Source organism: Equus caballus, chromosome 28 (genome assembly GCF_041296265.1).
Source record: "Equus caballus isolate H_3958 breed thoroughbred chromosome 28, TB-T2T, whole genome shotgun sequence".
Lineage (NCBI taxonomy): Eukaryota > Metazoa > Chordata > Mammalia > Perissodactyla > Equidae > Equus > Equus caballus.
In genome coordinates this window covers 9,080,030-9,100,769 of record NC_091711.1, presented here as the reverse complement: position 1 = coordinate 9,100,769, position 20,740 = coordinate 9,080,030, and the positions used below count along the sequence as shown (strand labels likewise).

At 41.9% G+C, this 20,740-nt stretch overlaps 1 protein-coding gene across 8 annotated transcripts in view; it reads right to left on the bottom strand.

Annotated features, from left to right (window-relative positions):
• GLIPR1 (GLI pathogenesis related 1) overlaps window positions 1–20,740 on the bottom strand; it is a 46,380-nt gene that overhangs the window by 11,021 nt on the left and 14,619 nt on the right. For 7 of the 8 annotated variants that reach the window (XR_011433644.1, XR_011433642.1, XR_011433643.1 and 4 more), the window contains exons 2-3: window positions 6,765–7,167; window positions 5,773–6,018 (exon numbers count right to left, since the gene is read on the bottom strand). Coding sequence is in view for 5 of the 8 variants with exons in the window: in XM_070254185.1 (XP_070110286.1) it covers window positions 5,773–6,018; window positions 6,765–6,938 (420 nt within the window). In the remaining 3 variants the exon portion in view is untranslated. The remainder of the gene's footprint in view (window positions 1–5,772; window positions 6,019–6,764; window positions 7,168–20,740) is intronic. The other variant, XM_070254187.1, reaches the window with a different exon arrangement.

The window sequence follows — 20,740 nt, the reverse complement described above, 5'->3', positions numbered from 1 at the left end:
ACATAATAATTAGATATACATATATATTGCAAAATGATCACCACAATAAGTGTAATTAACATCTGTCACCACACACGGTTACAAATGTTTTTTTCTTGTGATGAGGAAGAACTTTTAAGATCTACTCTCTCAGCAACTTTCAAATATACAATACGGTATTGACTATAGACACCGTGCTGTACACCACATCCCAGGACTTATTTATTTGATAACTGGAAGTTTGTACCTTTTGACTCCTTGACTCATTTTGCCCACGTCCCACTCCCCACCCCTGGCAGGCACCGATGTGTTCTATCTGAGTTTGTTTTTTGGGTTTTTTTTGATTCCACGTATAAGTGAGATCATACAGTATTTGTCTTTCTCTGGCTGACATTTCACTTAGCATAATGCCCTCAAGGCCCAGCCACGTTGTCGGAAAAGGCAGGATTTTTTCTTAAAGAAAATGTGGTATGTATATACAATGGAATATTATTCAGCCATAAAAAATGAAAGCTGTGTTTTACAAGTTTCTCACGTGATTCTTACGCATGCTAACTGGGTACAAGGTTGTCTGTGTTCCTTTTACTATCACCTTAGCACAGTCAGGCACTGCTTGATGACATTTTGGTCAACGATGGGCTTCATATATGACAGTGGTCCCACAGGATCAGTACCATACAGCGTAGGTGTGAAGTGGGCTGTACCATCTAGGTTTGTGTAAGTGCACGCTGTGATGTTCGCATGACGATGAAATTGCCTAACGATGCGTTGCTCAGAGTAACCCTGTCATTAAGCGACACATGACTATAAATCACTGTCTATTTTTATCTTTTGGTCAGTGAGTACGTTCTTCTGGTGGTGTTGTATCTCAAATATTCTCAATCTTTGGGTTCCCCGCCACTTTTATGTTTTATGCTATATCTTTTATTGTGCTTTCTTCTAGATTTCTGGTCTCTTTTTCCCAAGTGTGCAAATGTTAATTACTACTCATTTTGTGTTTTAGATGGTCTCTTTTTTTAAGTCGGGTTGTAATTAACATACAGTAAAATCTACCCTTTTTAGGGGTGCAGTTCTATGAATCTTGATAAAAGCATGTAGTTGTGCAGTCATCACCATATTCAAGATCTAGAAATTTCCATCACCCCACAAAGTTCCCTTGTGCCCTTTGTGGTTAGCTCCTATCCCACCCCAGCTCCTGGCAATCACTAATCTGTTTTCTGTTCCTGTAGTTTTGCTTTTTCCAGAATATTATACAAATGGAATCATTTTAAATGCAGCTTTTTCAATCTGGCTCTTTCACTGAACATAAGCATTTGAGGTTCATTCACGTGTTGATCATAAGCAGCCACTCCTTTTTATCGCTGACTAGTATTTATCGGATGGATGTACCACAGTTTATTTATCCATTCAAGCTGGTCTCTTTTTAAAAGCTTCGTGGGCATTGGGTTCTGGGTTAAACTAGTGGGCTCTGAAGCTACAAAGACCCAGTTCATATTTCAGCTCAGCCACTCCCTCTACGACCTTGGCCTTAGCTGCCTCGTCTATAAATGATAGCGGTGCCACAGGCTTACTTTACCATTTTAAAGGGGCTAAGAAGAAAGTGCTGAGAATCTAGCACTCGGCAAATGTTCATGTGTTTTTCCTCTTACAACTAATTTTGTTTTCCTTTAAAATTTTTGAAATCTTTGGTTTTTTATTAGGCTGATTTCTGTTGTATGTTTCCTTTTCATTTCTTTTATAATGGTAAACAAAAAACATAATTATAAAAAAAAATAAGAGCTACTCGTTATTGAGAATTTACTTAGCGCAAAGGCAGTGTTACGCATTTTCCGTGCAACATCACGTCTGGCCTCGCAGCACATCAATAAATAGGGATTCCCTGTTTCTAGAGAGGAGACGTGACCACGAAGTCCTGGGAGGACAGTCCACGCCCTAGGCAAGGTACCTTCAGAGCACCTTCCCTTTTGGCAAAACCGGGAGCAACTCCACACCTTTCTGACACAAACACAGTATCTGGGCACCCAGTGTGGCCGTCAGTGTGGTCATCTCTCCTTCTAGCTGACAAACCCTTCCCATCGTCATCTTTCAATTCTCAGTATGAGTCCACCTGGCTGATTAAAAGGCGTATGCAGGTAACACTGCAACACATATAAAACCAGCTAGAGAAACCTGAAACAGGTCACACTTCCATTGGTTCTGTGAGTGTAAAAATTACAAAAATTTCAAGAGGGTGGGGTAGGGTGGGGATAAAAACAAAAATGGATCAGTAGTGCCATCTAGTGGGCATTTACAGCACTACCAAACCCAAGCGGCTGCCCTACTAATTGAATAATCTTTCATATTAACGTACCAAGATTCTTCCACAATGCAGATCCGCCTCTAGTGAAGACAGAGCTAAAGTGTGTGTTAACAAGTCAAGAAATATCACACCGTTATGAGGTCATAATGGATCTGAAACTACTGTCTTTGCTCCATACAACCACCCTTCACTGGCCAAAACCTGATAATAGCTTGCTTTTTATTAATAGAAGATGAGGAGAAGTGGGGGGGTTATAATACCCACTTGAGGTAATTTCCAGCATGAATTTCAAACAGAACTGAGCAGTGTTGAATCTCCCAGCAACATTTCTTGCAAGGATGAAAACGGAAGTCTTTAACCAAGCTATCAGAGTCTTCTCCCAAAAACTGGTGGAAAACCAGCTGCTGGAAGAGAGCTAACTTTTGTTCAGTGCCTACTAAATACTAGTACTTTCCTAGATAATTGATATACATTCTATTATTTAATCCTAAAGCATCCCTGATATTCGAATCCCGACTCTTCCTCTCACTAGCTCCATGACATTGGGAAAACGACTTCTTAACCTCTCTGAGCCTGTTTATTCCCCATGGGTAACAGCACCTCTCTTAGAGGTTTATGGTGGGAACTGAAGAGAGCTAAACACCATGTGACTTAAAAAATGGTTGCTCCTGCCCCGTCTCCCCAGACCCACGGGTCCCTGGGCACGCTCCCCACGAGGAGGGCCCCTCTTCTGAAGAGGCAGCAGGATGTGAATGCACTGGTTAGGCTCACTCAGCTTGGGCTCTGATACCTAGATGTAAGGAACTGGATTTTAGGAAATGAGTTTTCTCATGTCCAAAACCTTAGCCCTCCATTTTTTCCCTAGACATAGGGGGAAAATTTACCAGCAAGCTCAGTTAATTTTGGGAGGGCCGTCTCTGAGATCTCGGGCCCAGATGCCATTAGCTCGAGTTTCCTCCTCTTGTTCTGACCCGCTGGCATGAGGGCCACGGAGGCTCTCGCACAGTTTCAGAGTCCGCTGTCAGTTTAATGTCTCTGCTCTCGGTACACCTGTGTGCTGAGCTGCCTGCCATTCTTCGGAAGGACAGGCCCAGTTGCACACACTGCACACCTTCTACACCTTGTTCGTTTTGCCTGGAGCTCTCTTCCCTTTCGTTTTCACTCAACAAACGCTCACTCAGCTTTCAAAAACCAACTCACCCATCTCCTGCTGTGAGCCCATCTCCAGACCTCCCCTTGGCCGCATGAGTTGCTCTGTCCTCTTTGCTCACACGGCACCTCGTCAGTTTCTCCAAACTGCACCAGCCACGCACTCTGACACAGCCACTGACACACCTCTCCCAGGAGAAGGTCAATTCCCCAGGGTCAGGGTCCCTTCCCACTGCGCCCCTCATTCCCTCCCCCCCCCCCCACTCCTCCTCCCCTCTTCTCTGCAACTGGACTCACCAGTAGAGTGCTGGCACAGAGGCTATTGTCTCAGGTTCCGTTTTCCAGGCATCTGGACTAAGACACACGACCAGTGCTTACAGAGTGCCTGGGATAGGACTGAGGCTTAAATCTGACTGAAGGCGAGTCGGCACCCTCAAACTGACATTGCTGGAGATTTAAACACCACAATGCATAATGGTATCAGGTACCACTCATAGGCAATCTGGATTTAGCTTTCTTGCCCTCTAGGACTTGTGGGAATCCAACAGACTTTACTTTCTGGTTAAATTTATTGTAAACATAAACCAAAATTGACGCTTTATGGGAGAAGTCGAGGGGAGACCTTATTTTTATTTCCAAGAAAGGGACCAATGCTGCTGTTGATTTGACAGCAACTCTTTGCTTACAGGACTCCCGAGAGGGAAACGCCACTGAAATCAGTCCTTCCCTCTCAACATTGTCATCTCCTACAACTGTGCCAATGTGTCTGCCTGTAACGACACTGTGAGAGCAGAGGCTCTATAAGGCTGAACTCTACCGAGAGTGTTTCCAACATTTCCTCCTGAAAAACATCTAAGATTCTAAGTTAACTGCCTTGTTAGAAATGTTTTTGCCCTCATACCTCATTTCAACAAATTTTTGTACACTGAAACCAGTCAGGGGGTCGGCGGTGGCATAGTGGTTAAGTTCACGGGCTATGCTCTCGCCGGTTTGGATGCTGCCTGTGGCCTACGCATGGCTCGTTAAGCCACGCTGTGGCGGCGTCCCACATGGAGGAACTAGAATGACCTACAACTAGGCTACACAACTATGCACTGGGGTTTTGGGAAGTGAAAAAAAAAGAAGAAGATTGGCAACAGATTTTAGCTCAGGGCCAATCTTAAAAAACAAAACAAAAACCAGTCAAACACATGTTTAGCACCTTTAGTTATTAGTTTGACAAGGACTGCCAGGAAATAAAAATAAACAACGTATGGCCAGGATAGAGAGGCAGCATTTTAAGACGACTATAGATGACGCTACCTAGGGATTTGTTTCTGTCATGTTGCAAACGTGAGTAGGGTGAGGAAGCCAAAACCAGCTTGAGTAAAAGACAAAATCGCAGTGGGAGGCTCCCTGTTGGCTACTGGGACTAATGCTGTAGATTCTGGGGGCAGAACAGCCACTGGATGGTTTATACAAGTTGACATGTTGGCCTCTCCATTGGGGCTTGGACTGTTTTGTTTTTGTTTTTTCCTCCTCGGGTGGCACATCATAGGTTCTCAGTCCATGTTTGAAAGAATAAGAGGATATGGAAGCATCAATAAGAACGAGAGGCTTGGGGCTGGCCCCGAGGTTGAGTGGTTAAGTTCGCTCGCTCTGCTTTGGTGGCCCAGAGTTCACCGGTTCAGATACTAGGCATGGACCCACACATCAGTCATCAAGCCATACTGTGGTGGCATCCTACACAGAAGAACTAGAATGACTTACAACTGAGAGATACAACTATGTACTGGGGATTTGGGAGAAAGAAAAAAAAGAAAGAGGAAGATTGGCAACAGATTTTAGCTCAGAGCCAATCTTCGTCAGCAAAAAGCATAAAAAAAAAGGAGAGGCTTATTTCTCCCAATTTTATAGTCCCTAAACAATGCCTCAAATTTCATAGAGAACTCATACCTGGAAATCCATTCACTTAGAAGGTCCTTTGATTACTCACAAATGGAATAAAGTCCCCTGAGAAGACAGCTGTTGTCAACATTGTTCAAAGTCTACCCAGATATTGGTGGGCCTCACATTTTACCTATGTCCACATAACCGATTTCTTCAAGCACTATCTCCTCTGGTATTGGAGTCTATTCCATGTATTTATTTTTTTACAGTAAATTTTAAAATTTAGACGTTTAAATTACTTACTTACTTTAAAAGTTTACTTACTTTACTTACTTTAAAACAGTTCATTTTTTAAACCCCTACTCTGTCATATTGACAGATGCACTAGCTTACTATATATTTTCTTTGCACCAGATTCCAGTGTTCTCCTCACCCTTGGAAAGATGGTTTCAAGGGAACATAGGGCCGATACTTACCTGAGTGTAATGGCCGCAGACGTTGCTGCATTTCCGAGTCTTGAAGTCATAGAACTTACTTTCGTTGTACCAGGCTGTGACAGCTGAAGACACAGAAAACAGAGACAGAGACCCAGTCCAGATGTTTTCTCCCAGTGAAGTGAAATTTGGGTGCAGCTTGTGGGGTGGCTTCAGCCGTGTATTATGTGAAAATTGACAATTTCTTGCCCACGATTTTGCAATTTGGGCTAGTCCTGGGTCCCAAGTCTGCGAAAATAAATATTAAACAACAGGAGGGTCAGGAATGGAAGTGATACCCACAGCGTAAGTGGAGTAAGCAAAGTGGGGATTGAAATGGGATGAGGTGCGATGACAGAGGTCGGGGGAACCACAGACGCAGGTCCCGCAGGAGTGTGCTCTTCAACATGGCCTCAGGCGGTGGAGACCCGGGTGATCTCGTTCTGTGGAATCTAGAATCTAAGTTAGGGACACAGACCAACATTTCACTGAAGGCCCATTCTGTGCAAGATACTGGACACTGTGTTTCACATACTTTATGTAATTTGCTAACCACGGTAGCGCCTATCCTAAGCAGCTCAGAAAGTCAGACCAGCTCAAAGCCACAGAGCTGAAATTCAAACCGAGACTGACTGAACCAAAATCCTCTCCTCTCCCAGATGCCATGCTGCCGTCCTGAGAAGTCCATGCTCTGCCCACAATGAAAACAGTAAACTTAGAGAACAAACAAACAGAAAACCTCACAAAAATTAACAGAGGAGAAAAGGGAAGTAAAAGCTACCTGTGAACAGCAAAAGGAAGTGTTCAAAAAGAGAAGTAAAATGCACTTGTCGAGATTGCTGTTAACAAGAGTTGAGCAGACAGAATGAAACTGGCCGCGCTTGACCACAGATTGTGTTACTGTACACTCAGGATTCCCAAGGATTACCTCCCAAATCAATACCGCTTAGTTGTTTTTGACTGACTTATGCCACAAATACGGATATTTTCCTTACCATGTATAGCATGTCACTGGCCGTTGGCTGCACCTCTGATCGGAACTTGTTGTGCATTCGAACACACTCTTTGATGAAATCTTCATTCTTGATATCTGGCAAAGTATCTGCTGGAGATGAATAACTGGAGACTAAAGAAACCATCCAGGCTGTCACAGCAAGTGTGACTCGCATGCTCAGTCTGCCTGGCCCGGAGCCCTGGATGCTGGAATCCAGAGCCACCGCAGGTCTGGGAGTGGGCGCGTCTCTCCGTTTTACCAATCACAGCTGACCTCAGCTTTGAGAAAACAAAAAGCAGAATGGGAACTCCTCCCCGTTTGAAGAAATGGGTTTCTCCATATATGGTCTGCAGCTGTTTTGTGCTCTTAACCCTGTCTTTGCAGTGGTTCTCGTTGAACGGCACCTATTGCAGCACAGATTTTTAAAAGACTTTGTCAGACTTTCTTTTGGGTTGGGGGATATTGCCAAAGGAAATTCTGGAATCTCCAGAAATAACAATCTCAATTTTTACAGAGGTTCTGGTGGTTAAATAAAAACATATCTCTTACTTCCATAAATGTCTTGCAAAATGCTTTTTAAAAATTTTTTCTAGAGTCCTATCAGCACACAGTGGTTGGAATATCTGGTTAACATCATAACTTGACCTGGAACTCATCACAGTGGTGGATGCGGTGTGTGCACCCACGGGCAAGAGGAGGCAAAGAGAGAGACAACAGTGGAAAGATCATTGGTCTCAATTCCAGATTTTAGTTCAAGCTCTGTTTCTAACTAGCGGTAAGACCTTGGACAAGTTACCAAACTCTCCAGCCCTCAGCTGCCTATGCACTGCGTGAGGCCTTCTCTATCCCCTTAATCGGGAGAGCTGGGGAGGGGAGCAAATGAACTAGCTAATATTCTAATTCAACACAAATTAAATTCCTGCTCTGCCTACTCAGTTTAGTAACAGGAGATAAAAACCTAGTCTCTGTCCTCAAGGAGCTTGCAGTTAAGAGCTGTGAGATGGCAGTGACAGAGACAGGGTGAGCTGAAGATGTGGATGGAGGAGAGCGGAGGGGACTAAAGACGCAAAGGAGAGAGTGCTGAACCCATTCTGGGAAGGGCAGAGACGGCTTCCCACATGTGGCAGGGAGGTCTGCACTGAGCTGGAATCAGAGAGGTGTTGATCAAGTGAAAAGGGATGCAGAGATGAAGGGAATTAGTGGAACAGGAACTGCATATCTAGTTGGGAAGCTGGAAACACCGTGTCGTGGCAAGACTAAAGCACCACGGCACGCTGCATCTCCCCATAGAGATGGTCTTCAAGAATTGCTTATGGCTAGTAGGAAACACGGTACCTGGTTTCATGGAATTTAGAATCCAAATGGTGCCCTCATGCCAGTCGGGGAGAGAGGTAAGAGTCGGCCCAGAGAGACTTCTGGATTCTGCCAGTGATTTGGATTTTATCACAAAGGTTTGAGGAAGTGATAGGGGGCTTTTTAGCTGTAGGTGGAATGTGATCTAGTTTTAGAAAACACCAGAGTTTTAGAAAATCGAGAGATACAGAGAATGGAAAGGGGTGAGGGAAGTATTTCTAATGGAAACTCTTAAAAAGTAAAGAAACATTACAGAAGCATAAGGTGGAATTATTGTTGTCACACACACACAAAATAACCTCACAAAATACTCATATATAATTTCAGATTTTGTCCAGGCTGCCTAATTTGTACTAGCATTCCTTTCCATTATATTGACCCAGGATAAGCATCTCCTTGTCTGGGGCTCAGAGGCAACCTTTGGATCAAGGTAGCAGCAATCAACAGTGAGGCCTTCTCCCAGCTTGAGGTGGAAACCAGGCCTGGGGCCTGCTTCCCATTTTCTTCTGGGTCTCTTTGAGCTAGTCTGTCCAGGTTTTGAAAACAAGAAAAACGAGACCTCGCACGCAAGGAAATTCAGTGACATTTTGTGGTTGCTTGAGCAATCCCCATGGTACACAGACAACTTCCAGAAAACGCATTATCTTAGCATTGAAAATGCATCAATTTTTTCCCTCTCATTTCCAGAAAATAAAAAGCAAAAGGAAAAGTCTACCATTACTGAGACCATTTTTACATTATTATTCATAGTAATTTAGCTCCTTAGAGCTATCACCCTCAAACTTCTTAATTCACACCTCGTTTCCACCACAAAAGCCCTCAGAAGTAGTTTGCTCAGAACAACAAGACTTCTGCCTGGAAGCACAGGCAAGCCTTCAGTGCTTCCGGAAGGCTCACCACTTTGCTGAGTCTTTCCTATCCTTAGGCTGAGTCTTCACCATGGGCTCCTTCAAAAATACGTGTGTGTGTTAAACATTGAAAACAAATCTGTCTTTCTTATCTCTGAATGGTGGCATTTTAGATTTTTTTACTTTCTTTTTTATTCTTTCTGTATTGTTTACATTTTTTTTACAGTGAGCATATACTATCTTTTATAATCAGAAAATAAGCTAAAACTATTTTTACTTTGGAGAAGCATGGGATCTTTATAACCATGCACAAATTACCACATATAAACAGCCGATAAACCCATGCACAGATAAAACACTAAAGGAATATTGGTACACCAGTGTTGATGCAAGTAACTAATACTCAATCTACATATTAAAAATGGGGTGAGTTTATTACATGAGCCAGTTCCGAGGACTATAGCCCAGGAGAGCGACCTCCGCCAGGGAAGAAAGCACTTGGAGAAGCAAGGCGTACAGCATGGTTATATACCGTTTTGGAACAAGGAACATACGGCAAATACGGCAGGAATACTTTTTTTTTTTTTACTACAGTCACAAGATGTTTTGCCACATACAGCAGGTCAGTCCCACTCTGGCTTCTGGGAAGGAATGCTTATCTTTAGAGAAATGCTGATGCTGGAGGGTGGCATTCATCCCTACCTTTAAACACAACCTTCTCTGCTTTGGGATGCCCTAGCTGTTTAAAGCAGATGTACAGTGCATGCTTGACAGGCCACGTCAGACCATTCTGGAGAAACAAGGTCAGGCTGCCTCAGTTTTAACCCAGACGGCTTCCTCACATACACTAACCTTTCCGTTGCTTTCCATCTATTCCACCACCAGGATTAACTGCAGTTATCAATGGATGGTGGGGTGCGTTCCTCTATCACAGCGTGTTTCACTGAAGGGCTTCATAAAAAGCAACAGTTTGTGCAGCTGCAGATAACTGTCTGTGTTGTATGGCAAAATCTCAGCCTTGCTCTACTGTTCTAGACATGTCCTTTTAGATACAGGATTATCTAAAACATGATTATTTTACAAGCAATAAGGTACCTTTCTTATGTCTTGGGGAGAAATGATGTAGAATTCCCTATATCTCTATATATCCCTCTCTGATTAGATTCTGTAAATATTTAGGCTCCAAAAGGCTTTAGTCACATTTACATTGAAGATGGGGGTGGGCGGGATGGGATGGACAACAGTTAGGGGTCCAGAAAGGGAGAAGGATTCTAATATTTATCAGTGAAACCTCAGCACAGCACTGTTACATCGTGTGTGACAACGCTCCTCCAATCACAATAACTGGGTATGAGACAGTTTCACGTATGCCAGTGTGCACACGTTAACTCGAGTCTACACTCTAGGAACACAGTGCTGAGGTACTCTGATCAGGAATCCGCACTCCAAAGCAGGTCTCAGCACGTAAGATCTGGTTATGGAAATTGACACTAGAGAGTTTGTTAATTAAAGTAGGGATGTTAAAGAATAATTTCCACTGATGAAATGAGTATGTTCAGGGTGGATGGTTTGTAGGAAGACTGAACATGCCCCCCGCCACCGCATGAATGAAGCAGCGCAGCCGCCAAGTGCGGCTCTCTTGAGACCTCTCACAGAGGCCTCGGGCGACAGGCCCTGACTTCGGACCTGGCCAGTCCTGGCTTCGGAATGTGTGCTGAGTGAGCCTCTCACACGAGCGCATGGTTGGAGAGGTAGGGGCAAAGCAGGGCTGCTTTTATAACTGCTGGCCAATGGATGTTTAGACGCTGAGCAGAATTTGTCCAAGGCTTGCTGTCACAGTAGCATACCATCAGATATGAGGCTGTTGGGGAGGGGAGAGGAGCCTTTGCCTGACCCAGCTCCAACTGCGCGAGGCTACCTGTATTTCCGCATATTTAGTGGCCCCCGGCCGCTGGGCCCACGCTGGTTCAGCCAGCCCCAGCGAGGTTTCTTCACTTCCCCTCTCTCCGGCTTTCACAATAACTGTGTGAGATCTACATTATTATCCCTGTTTTACAGACGACAATATTGAGAAAAAAATAAGTTAAACAACTGGACCAAGAGCATGACTCTAGTAAGATATCAACACAGGGTCTGTCTGATTGCAAATCCTGCTTGTAGTCGTTAAGAGCACAAGTCCTCTGAACCGTCTGGGTTCAGACCCAGTCCTGTGTGCTGCTGTGTCACTTTGGGCCCTTGACTTCTCTGGGCCTTGGCTTCCTTGTCTCTAAAACTGGGATAATAATAGCATCTATTTCATTGCACTGATAAGAAATTATTTGTAAAAAAAGCTTAGAAAGTGCCTGACACACAGTAAGTACGATATATATGAACTATTATTATTACTTCCCTTTTATTACCCTAGGTATGCATACACTCTTCTATAGGTCCAACTGAGACTATCTTTAACCTAGAACATTTTCATATTTTACAGCATTACATTTAGATAATTGTTAGAAAAAAATGTATCTTGACAGTATAAAAATTATTGCTGTAGATTCACAATGGATTTTGATGTGAATTATTCAGACTGGTATTAGATTTGTTTCTTAATAGATTCTTTATCTTGTGATTTTTCATGCCACTGCATTTGATATTCATTTGCATAGTCTAAATAAATTATTTATTTTCCTAGTTTTAGAAATGGATGGACTGAGTTATGCATAATGATATTTTATAATTAGTTTTTAAACATTTTATTACTGGGCAACAAAGTATGAGTGGTTTAAAGATTTCAAATATAGAGTGTCCAATTAACCTTTTAGAACTTACGCTAATTCATACTTCCATCATCACCATATAGGCACTGAGACCATATATTATCTTAAACATTCGAACTGTGTGTGTATATGTAGATGGTTGTGCATATTGTCAAACAGAACCAGAGCTTTAACTAGCTAAAGCAGTAAAAATAGATTTTATTCAGAAACTATTGCAATAGGGGAAAAGAGACCTCAGTATACAACTAGGCTCAATTCCGAATACAATAAAGACAGCTGGGGATTTACAGCCAAGGAGCAGAGTTGGGGTGGGAGGGTGTTGGTGGGTGGAAAATTGCTGAGAGCAGGCCAGTGTGCTCAGATGTCACGGGCTGGGGATGAGGAATCTGAGTAGATTTTGAGAGTGATTAGACGTCAAGGGTGGGAGAGAGTCTCTCTAATCTGACTTAGCAGGATTCTTGCTAAACCTGGGCTCTGCAGATCTGGCAAGACTGACGCCTAGGTCAAGAACATGGCTTGGAGATGTCTGACCGAAGCGTGCTCAAGGAGAGTGTCTCGGAAATATGCATATTCAAGTACTTCCTGTTTTCTCCCCCCTTCGCTTGCTAGATTCTAGTTTATCACTTCCTAACTTTAGCTGACATTGAGGCTTAGTTTTTCCAAAGAGGAAGGAAACCACAGTGGAACTTCTCAATTTTGCCTTTGACTTGTTGTATGGGATAACAAGGGAGACAGCACCCAAACCAAATTTATGAGCACTGGGATAAATTCTGTTCATACTTAAGCAGATTAGTTGTTTTTAAAAATATAAATTCAAAGATAATGTTAACATGAGAATTGAATAACATACATTTCTAAACTCTTAAACACGGCTACATTTGTCTTTCTATAGATATTTCTAAAAACTTTGTTTAGCATGGATAAGTTTCAGCAAAAAATAATTTTCTGAAGGTTCAAATCTTCTTGTTGCATTTTTTCATCTGACAAAAGTCCAAATATGAGTTAACTGGAGTTCAGCATAAAGATCCGCCTGGTGCTCCCTTTTCTGTTCCTCTATGGAGCAATGCTGTTCTGATTTGCATAATGCAAGCGAGGAGTCCTTACTGTGCACCCCCTCCAGCTCCTCCAGGACCTCTCTGCTGGAGCGACCTCAGAGTGATTCATACGCTTCAGCAGTTATGCTACAGGCTCTCGGTAGCTGAGCAAGGATCTTTGTACAAACCGCAAAGCGTCTGTAGAAAATCAGTTGAGAGCTGGTGTGCAGTTGCCATAGCAACAAGCCTTCACCTTCTGCCCAAGACAGGCGAAGCCTAACATTCTATGTGGGACTATTCCACTTACTTGGAGGGCAGCTATCTGCTGCCAGTTCACTCTCGTCCATTCACAAGACAGAGATCCATGACCACCGGCTTTCTATTTTCCATGGCATGGTATAGCATGGCCCGGCATGTCCTTAGTTAATGTTTAATTCATTGTGATTCTGGAAAGTATGTATCATATCTACATTTTTGATGAGGAAATTGAGGATCAGCATTAAGTAATTTGCTCAAGTTCACACAGTAAGTGAAAGGAATAAATTAAACTCAGGGTTATCTCTCTCACACAATGACTTACACACCTTCGTGGGCATTAGAATGTCCACACCGTAACAACCCACCAGTGCTTTTAATCAGCTCTCCCCAGTATTTCTGGGGGATGGCCAAAGTTTAAGAACCACTATTTTATATCATGCTGCTTCTCTTTGCCTTGATGACGTCTTATCCCCAGCAAAGTGCTTAGGCTGAAGGCCCTCATTCACTCTCATTCACTGTGTCTTAGGATGTTAGGACCAAAATTCTCCCAGCTTCCAACTGCTGTTTCTAGACCATTGCTATACAGCCTGTCCTCAGTATGCTTCTCTGAGGTGTACGACTATTTATTTACACCAACTTCCACTCTTACCATCGTCATCCTCAGACCTCCCCTACAAGGCCTAAAGACTTGAGCCTTGGTCTGTGGTCCTTGTCTCCATTGGAATTTTCTAACACTGTGCCCAAAAACTTCTTTAACCAACACTTACCTCACGGATTTAACAAATCATTCGCATAGACATATCTGGGCCTTGCCAACTGAGTCGCTCTACTTCCAAACTCCACCCGGACTGGCTCTACCTCCGAATTCCTATTCTTGGGCCACGATCTCCTCCCTCCCACCTCTCAAGCACTGGCACTGTGTCTGCTCCTAAATCTGCTCTCCACATTCATGGTGATTCACAGGCTTCTCATCTTCTTATTCTCTCAGCCATCACCCCCCCCGCCCCCATTTCAACCTGTTTTCATTTCTTCTATCTAGCCTAGGCACCAATAATCAAAAATCACAAATGTGTTCACATTAGCACCTTCAATCCTTAGGGTCTCCCTGTGAGCTAGCTCAGCCAATCTTTAATCAAAGAATGTTTGTTGTTTTAGTTTCTACTAAGTACAGCTACAGAAAATAGGAAAACTATGATAATGGGCACCATCACATTGCTTATTGCTCAGCAACATTTCAAATCAGATCTACCTTCATTTTGAGAAATGGTTTATCCAAACCTTTTGCAATCCTCAAGCTACCTACCCACTCTGAGATCTGGTCTCCTGTAAGCTTCTCAGCAAGCATTAAATGCCAGGTTCTTCTGCAACTCAGTGTTTCTGTTCCTTTTGACCCATGTCATTTTCTTACTTCTTTCTCTGTCAAACTCCTACTCACCCTGTAAGGCCCAACTCAAACTTTGCCTTTTCTGTGTTGCATTTTCTGACTCCCCTAAGCATCCCTTTTCCTCAGTTCCCCTATATTTCCTTTACATACATGTCTTTCTTTCCCACTAAACAATGAGGAAGAAGCAGTCTGTCTTCATTATACTACCTCCTACATTCTTTCCCTGTGCCTTAGACTTCTCAGGCTGCTAGAACAAAATATCACAGATGGGGTGGGTTAAAAAACAGAGCTGTATCTCTCACAGCTCTGAGACTGGAACATCCCACCACCTAGGGGCTGGGTGATTTGGTTCCTGGAGAGGCCCTCTTCCTGGCTTGCACAGGCCCACCTCTTGGTCTGTCCTCATATGGTGAAGAGAGAAAGAGAGAGCTCTGGTCTCTTCCTTTTCGTATAAGGACACTAATGCCATCATGGCGGCTCTACCTTCAGGACCTCATCTAAACCTAATCACTTCCCAAAGGCCCCACTTCCTAACACCAACACCTTGGAGGTTAGGGTTTCAACACAGCAGTTTGGAGGGGACACAAACACTCAGCCAATATACCCTCTACTTCAGAATCCCCACCTAAAATCACTTTAAGTAAAGAGAAGCCTACTTGGATATTGGATGAGATGTGCTCCAGCATCAAGGCACTTGCAAGAGCTCAGCCTTTAAATCTGTGCTGTCCAGTGTCATAGCCACTAACCATGTGGGGCTGTGGAGCCCTCAGAATGTGGCTAGTCTAAATTGAGGTGTGCTCCAAATGTAACATAGATACCACATTTTAAAGACTTGGTATGAAACAAAGGATGTTAAATATCTCCTTAATACTTTTAATATTGATTACATGTTGAAATGATATTATTTTGGATATGTTGAATTAAATAAGCTCTATTATTAAAATTAATTTCATCTGCTTCTTTTTACTTTCTTAATGTAGTTAAATTTTAAGAAAATTTAAAATAATATGTGTGGCTTGCATTATATTTCTATTAGATCATGCTGTTTTAAATAAGTGATCCACGACATTCAGTATGAATAGAGTGACTAACACAGAAGTATAAATTGATAGAGTTTAGGAATATTTTCAACTAGGAACTTTGTGCATAAGCCTGTACTTACAAGAATATTCTATTTTTTATAATTCTCCAAATTATATAGTACATTCATTCTTATCAATATGAGATTAGAATTAGAAAGAAAGTGGTGATGATTCTACCCTGCCTCATTATCAGAAGACTCTATAGATTGTGTCCTAACATATTCTTGTATAAATTTAAAATATAAGCATCCTCATTATCCAAGTATTCACATTCAATGCACCACAGTTACAAGGTGGCATGGGGCAGCTAACGCAGTCATAACACACACACACACACACACACACACACACACACACACATTCGTTAATAAACATACATAATTACTTCTAATTCAAACATTCCTATTCTCTTGTCACTAATACCTAATCCTTGGAGGAAGTGTCATTATGTTTGTAGTTCTCTTGCTAATTCTGCAATGCTGTCAACACCCTACAGTACAAGGCAAATGCCATAGAATAAATCAATTGCAATGTGAGACTGCAATTCTTGCAAAAGATTCAGGATTTCAGGAGTTTATTCAAAAGCTGCTGACAAATAAAATGCTGGCCAGCATTCAATCAGTTAATATTTGAAGGAGAACAAATAAACAAAATAATGACTCCATTAGTCCTTAAAAAGAGACTGATTTGGGGAAGTGATGTCAGCAACATGGCAGAGTGAGCTATTCCCTTTGGCTCTCCTCCTTTGAAGTACAACTAAATGGACATTCATTGACCAATGGAGGATGCCCACACAGCACAACAGGATGCCTGAGAGGTCCATGCAGGTATACATCCAAAGGTAGATGAACTGGACCCCCAGGAAGTAGTAGAGATGGGTGAGCACTCCCCTATCATTCCTCGGCAGCCCTGTGCATGTGCACAAATGCTCTCCCACCCGGTGGAAGCACCCATAGTGCCACTGTGGCCCTGCAAGTGGGAACATGCCTCAGCTTGTCTGTAAGAAGAGGTGGTGGCAGATCTGAGCCTGTGCACAAATGCCTTCCCAGCTGGCAGGAGTGCCCATTGTGCCACTGCGATCCCAATGAGTGGCCCTGGCTCAGACCTCACAAAGAAGCCCTGCCCACCAAGCACAGCAGCTGGCACAACCATAACAAGAGGTGGCAGCAGATCTGTGTTTGCATGCATGAATGCTTTCCTGGCCAGTGGGAGTGACCATAGTGCCACTGTGGCCCCACAAGTGGGAACGCACCTCAGCCCAGCTGTAATAAGAGGTGGCAGCAGCCCTGAGCCCACACATGAATGCTTTCCCAGCTGGCAGGAATTCCCATTGTACCCACACAACTTCCAGCAGATGGGTGGGACCAAAAACACAGCTCCTGCTTCATCCCAGTGGTAGCAGGTGAAATCTGTGAACTGATACTACCACAAATGCACCAGCAAAGGATTAGTTCATCAAAAATCATGAGAAACTACAGCAACAATTCAGAGCAGACGGAAAATGACAAGTCTCCAGAAACCAACCCTGAAGGCACAAGTTTACAATCTAAATGACAGAGAATTCAAAATAGCTGTCATAAAGAAACTCAATAAGTTGCAAGAAAACTCAGAAAGAGAGTTCACTGAGCTCAGGAATAAAATTAATGAGAAGAAGGAATAGTTCACCAAAGAGATTGAACCTATAAAAAAAACCAAGCAGATATTCTGGATATGAAGAACACAATTAATGAGATAAAAAATAATCTAGAATCCTTAAAAAATAGAGCTAACGTTATGGAGGAAAGAATTAGTGATTTAGAGGACATAAATATAACAATGCTTCAGGTAGTGGAGGAAAGAGAACTAAGATTTTTAAAGATTTTACTTTTCCTTTTTCTCCCCATAGCCCCCCGGTACATAGTTGTATATTTTTAGTTGTGGGGCCTTCTAGTTGTGGCATGTGGGATGCTGCCTCAGCATTGCTCAATGAGCAGTGCCATGTCTGCACCCAAGATTCGAACCGGCAAAACCCTGGGCTGCTGAAGTGGAGTGTGCGAACTTAACCACTGAGCCATGGGGCCAGCCCCAGGACTAAGAGTTTTAAAAAATGAAGACATTCTTTGAGAAATATCTGACTCAATTAGGAAAAGCAACATAAGAATTATAGGTATTCCAGAGGGAGAAGTGAGGAAGAAAGGAGCAGAGAACTTGTTGAAAGAAATAATAGCTGAGAACTTCCCAAACCTGGGGAAGTAACTGGACTTACAACTACATGAAGCCAATAGAACTCCTAATTACATCAATGCAAAAAGGCCTTCTCCAAGGCATATAATAGTAAAAGTGGCAAAAGTCTACAACAAAGAAAAAATATTAAGGGCAGCTAGGCAGAAGAAAATAACCTACAAAAGAACCCCTATTGGGCTTTCAGAGGATTTCTTGGCAGAAACTGTACAGGCTAGGAGAGAATGGAATGATATACTCAAAATACAGAAAGACAAAAACTTTCAGTCAAGAATACTCTATCCAGGGAAACTATCCTTCAGATACGATAGAGAAAAAAAAGCTTGCCCAGATAAACAAAAGCAGAGGGAGTTCATCACCACGAGACCTGCCCTACAAGAAATGATTAAGGATGCCCTCATACCTGAAACAAAAAGGCAAAGGTCTACAAAGCTATGAACAAGGAGATAAAGAGAGAGGTAAAATAAGAAAACTGCAGTTCTCTTTCACGACAGGGTAGCAAATATTCAATTATAACTTAAAAGATAAAGGAAAGGAAAGCATCAAAAGTAACTATAAACACTTCAACTTAGTCACAAACTGACAATACAAAACAGAATAATTTGTGACAACAATAATTCAGAAGAAGAAGAGGAACGGGATGAAACCTGACTAGACTAATAAAGATAAGAGGCTTTGAGAAAATGGACTATCTCATCTATGAGATATTTTATACAAACCTCACGGTAACCACTAAACAAAAAATCAGAGCAGGGGACAGCCCCGTGGCCAAGTGGGTAGGTTCACGTGCTCTGCTTTAGTGGCCCGGGGTTTTGCTGGTTTGAATCCTGGGCGCAGACATGGCACCACTCATCAAGCCATGCTGAGGTGGCACCCCACATGCCACAACTGGAAGGACCCATAACTAAAAATACACAAGTATGTACTGGGGGCTTTGAGGAGAAAAATAAAATCTTTAAAAAAAAATCAGAGCAAAGCCACAATTCATAAATAGTGAGAAAACCACCACAGAAAACTGCCAAATTGAAATGGCAGTCTGAAATAAAAGACAAGAAAAACAATGGAAATATAGAACAACTGGAAAACAAGAGATAAAATGGCAGTATAAGCCCTCATATATCAATAATCACTCTAAATGTAAATAGATTGAATTCTCCAATCAAAAGACACCGAGTAGCTGGATGGATTAAAAAACAAGACCCAACAATATGCTGCCTCCAGGAAACACATCTCAGCTCTAAATACAAGCATAGGCTCAGAGCGAAAGGTTGGAAGATGATACTCCCAGAAAGTGGCAAACAAAAGAAGCAGGTGTTGCTACACTTCTACCAGACAAAGCACACTTCAAGATAAAAAAGACAATGAGAGACAAAGAGGGACAGTATATAATGATAAAAGGGACTTTCCACCAAGAGGACATAATACTTATGAATACATATGCACCTAACACAGGAGCACCAAAGTATATAAAGCAACTATTAACAGATCTATAGGGAGAAATTAATAGCAACACAATAAGAATAGTGGACCTCAACACCCTAGCTACATCAATGGATAGATCATCCAGATGGAAAGTCAACAAGGAAACAGTGGATTTAAATGAAACACTTAATCAGATGGACTTAACATATATAGTGCATTCCATCCAAAAACAGCAGAATACACATTCTTGCCTAGTGCACATGGAATATTCTCAAAAATAGACCATATGTTGGGAAACAAGGCAAGCCTCAATAAATTTTAGAAGATTGAAATCATATAGAGCATCTTTTCTGACCACAATGCTATAAAACTAGAAATCAACTACAAGAAAAAAGCTGGGAAAGTCCCAAATATGTGGAGACTAAACAACATGCTACTGAACACCACTGAATCAATTAAAAAATCAAAGGAGAAATTAAAAAATACCTGGAGACAAAAGAAAATGAAAATGCAACATACCAACTCTTATGGGATGCAGCAAAAGCATTTATAAGGGGGAAATTCATAGCAATACAGGCCCACCTCAACAAACAAGAAAAATCTCAAATAAGTAATCTTAAACTACACCGAACAGAACTAGACAAAGAACAAACAAAGCCCAAAGAAGGGAAATAATAAAAATTAGAACAGAAATAAATGAAATAGAGACCAAAAAAAAACAGTAAAAAGGATCAATGAAACTAAGAGCTGGTTCCTGATTAAAAAAATTGACAAACCCTTAGCCAGACTCACTAAGAAAAAAAGAGAGAGGGCTCAAATCAATAAAATTAGAAATTAAAGAGGAGAAATTATAATGGATACCACAGAAATACAAAGGATTATAAGGGAATCCTATGAAAAACTATACGCCAACAAATTGGATAACCTAGAAGAAATGGATAAATTCTTAGACTCATACAACCTCCCAAAACTGAATCAAGAAGAAATAGAGAATCTGAATAGACCAATCACATGAGATCAAAACAGTGATCAAAAACCTCCCAAAAAACAAAAGTCCAGGACTGGATGGCTTCTCTGTAGAACTCTACTAAGCATCACAAGAAGATTTATTACCTATCTTTCTCAAACTATTCCAAAAAATTGCAGAAGATAGAATGCTTCCTAACTCAAATGATGAGGCCAACATTACCCTGACACAAAAACCAGGCAAGGATAACACAAAGAAGGAAAATTACAGGCCAATATTGCCAATGAACATAGATGCAAAAATTCTCAACAAAATCTTGGTAAACCGAATTCAGCAATACATTAAAAGGATCGTACACCATGATCAAGTGGGACTTATGCCAGGGATTCAGAGATGGTTCAACATCCACAAAGCAATGAATGCAACCCACCATATTAACAAAATGAGGAATAAAAATCACATGATAATTTCAATAGATGCAGAGAAAGCATCTGACAAGATCCAACATCCATTTATGATTAAAAACTGTTAATAAAATGGGTATAGAAGGAAAGTACCTCAACATAATAAAGGTCATATATGACAAACCCACAGCCAACATCATACTTAACAGTGAAAAACTAAAAGCCATCCTTCTAAGAACAGAAACA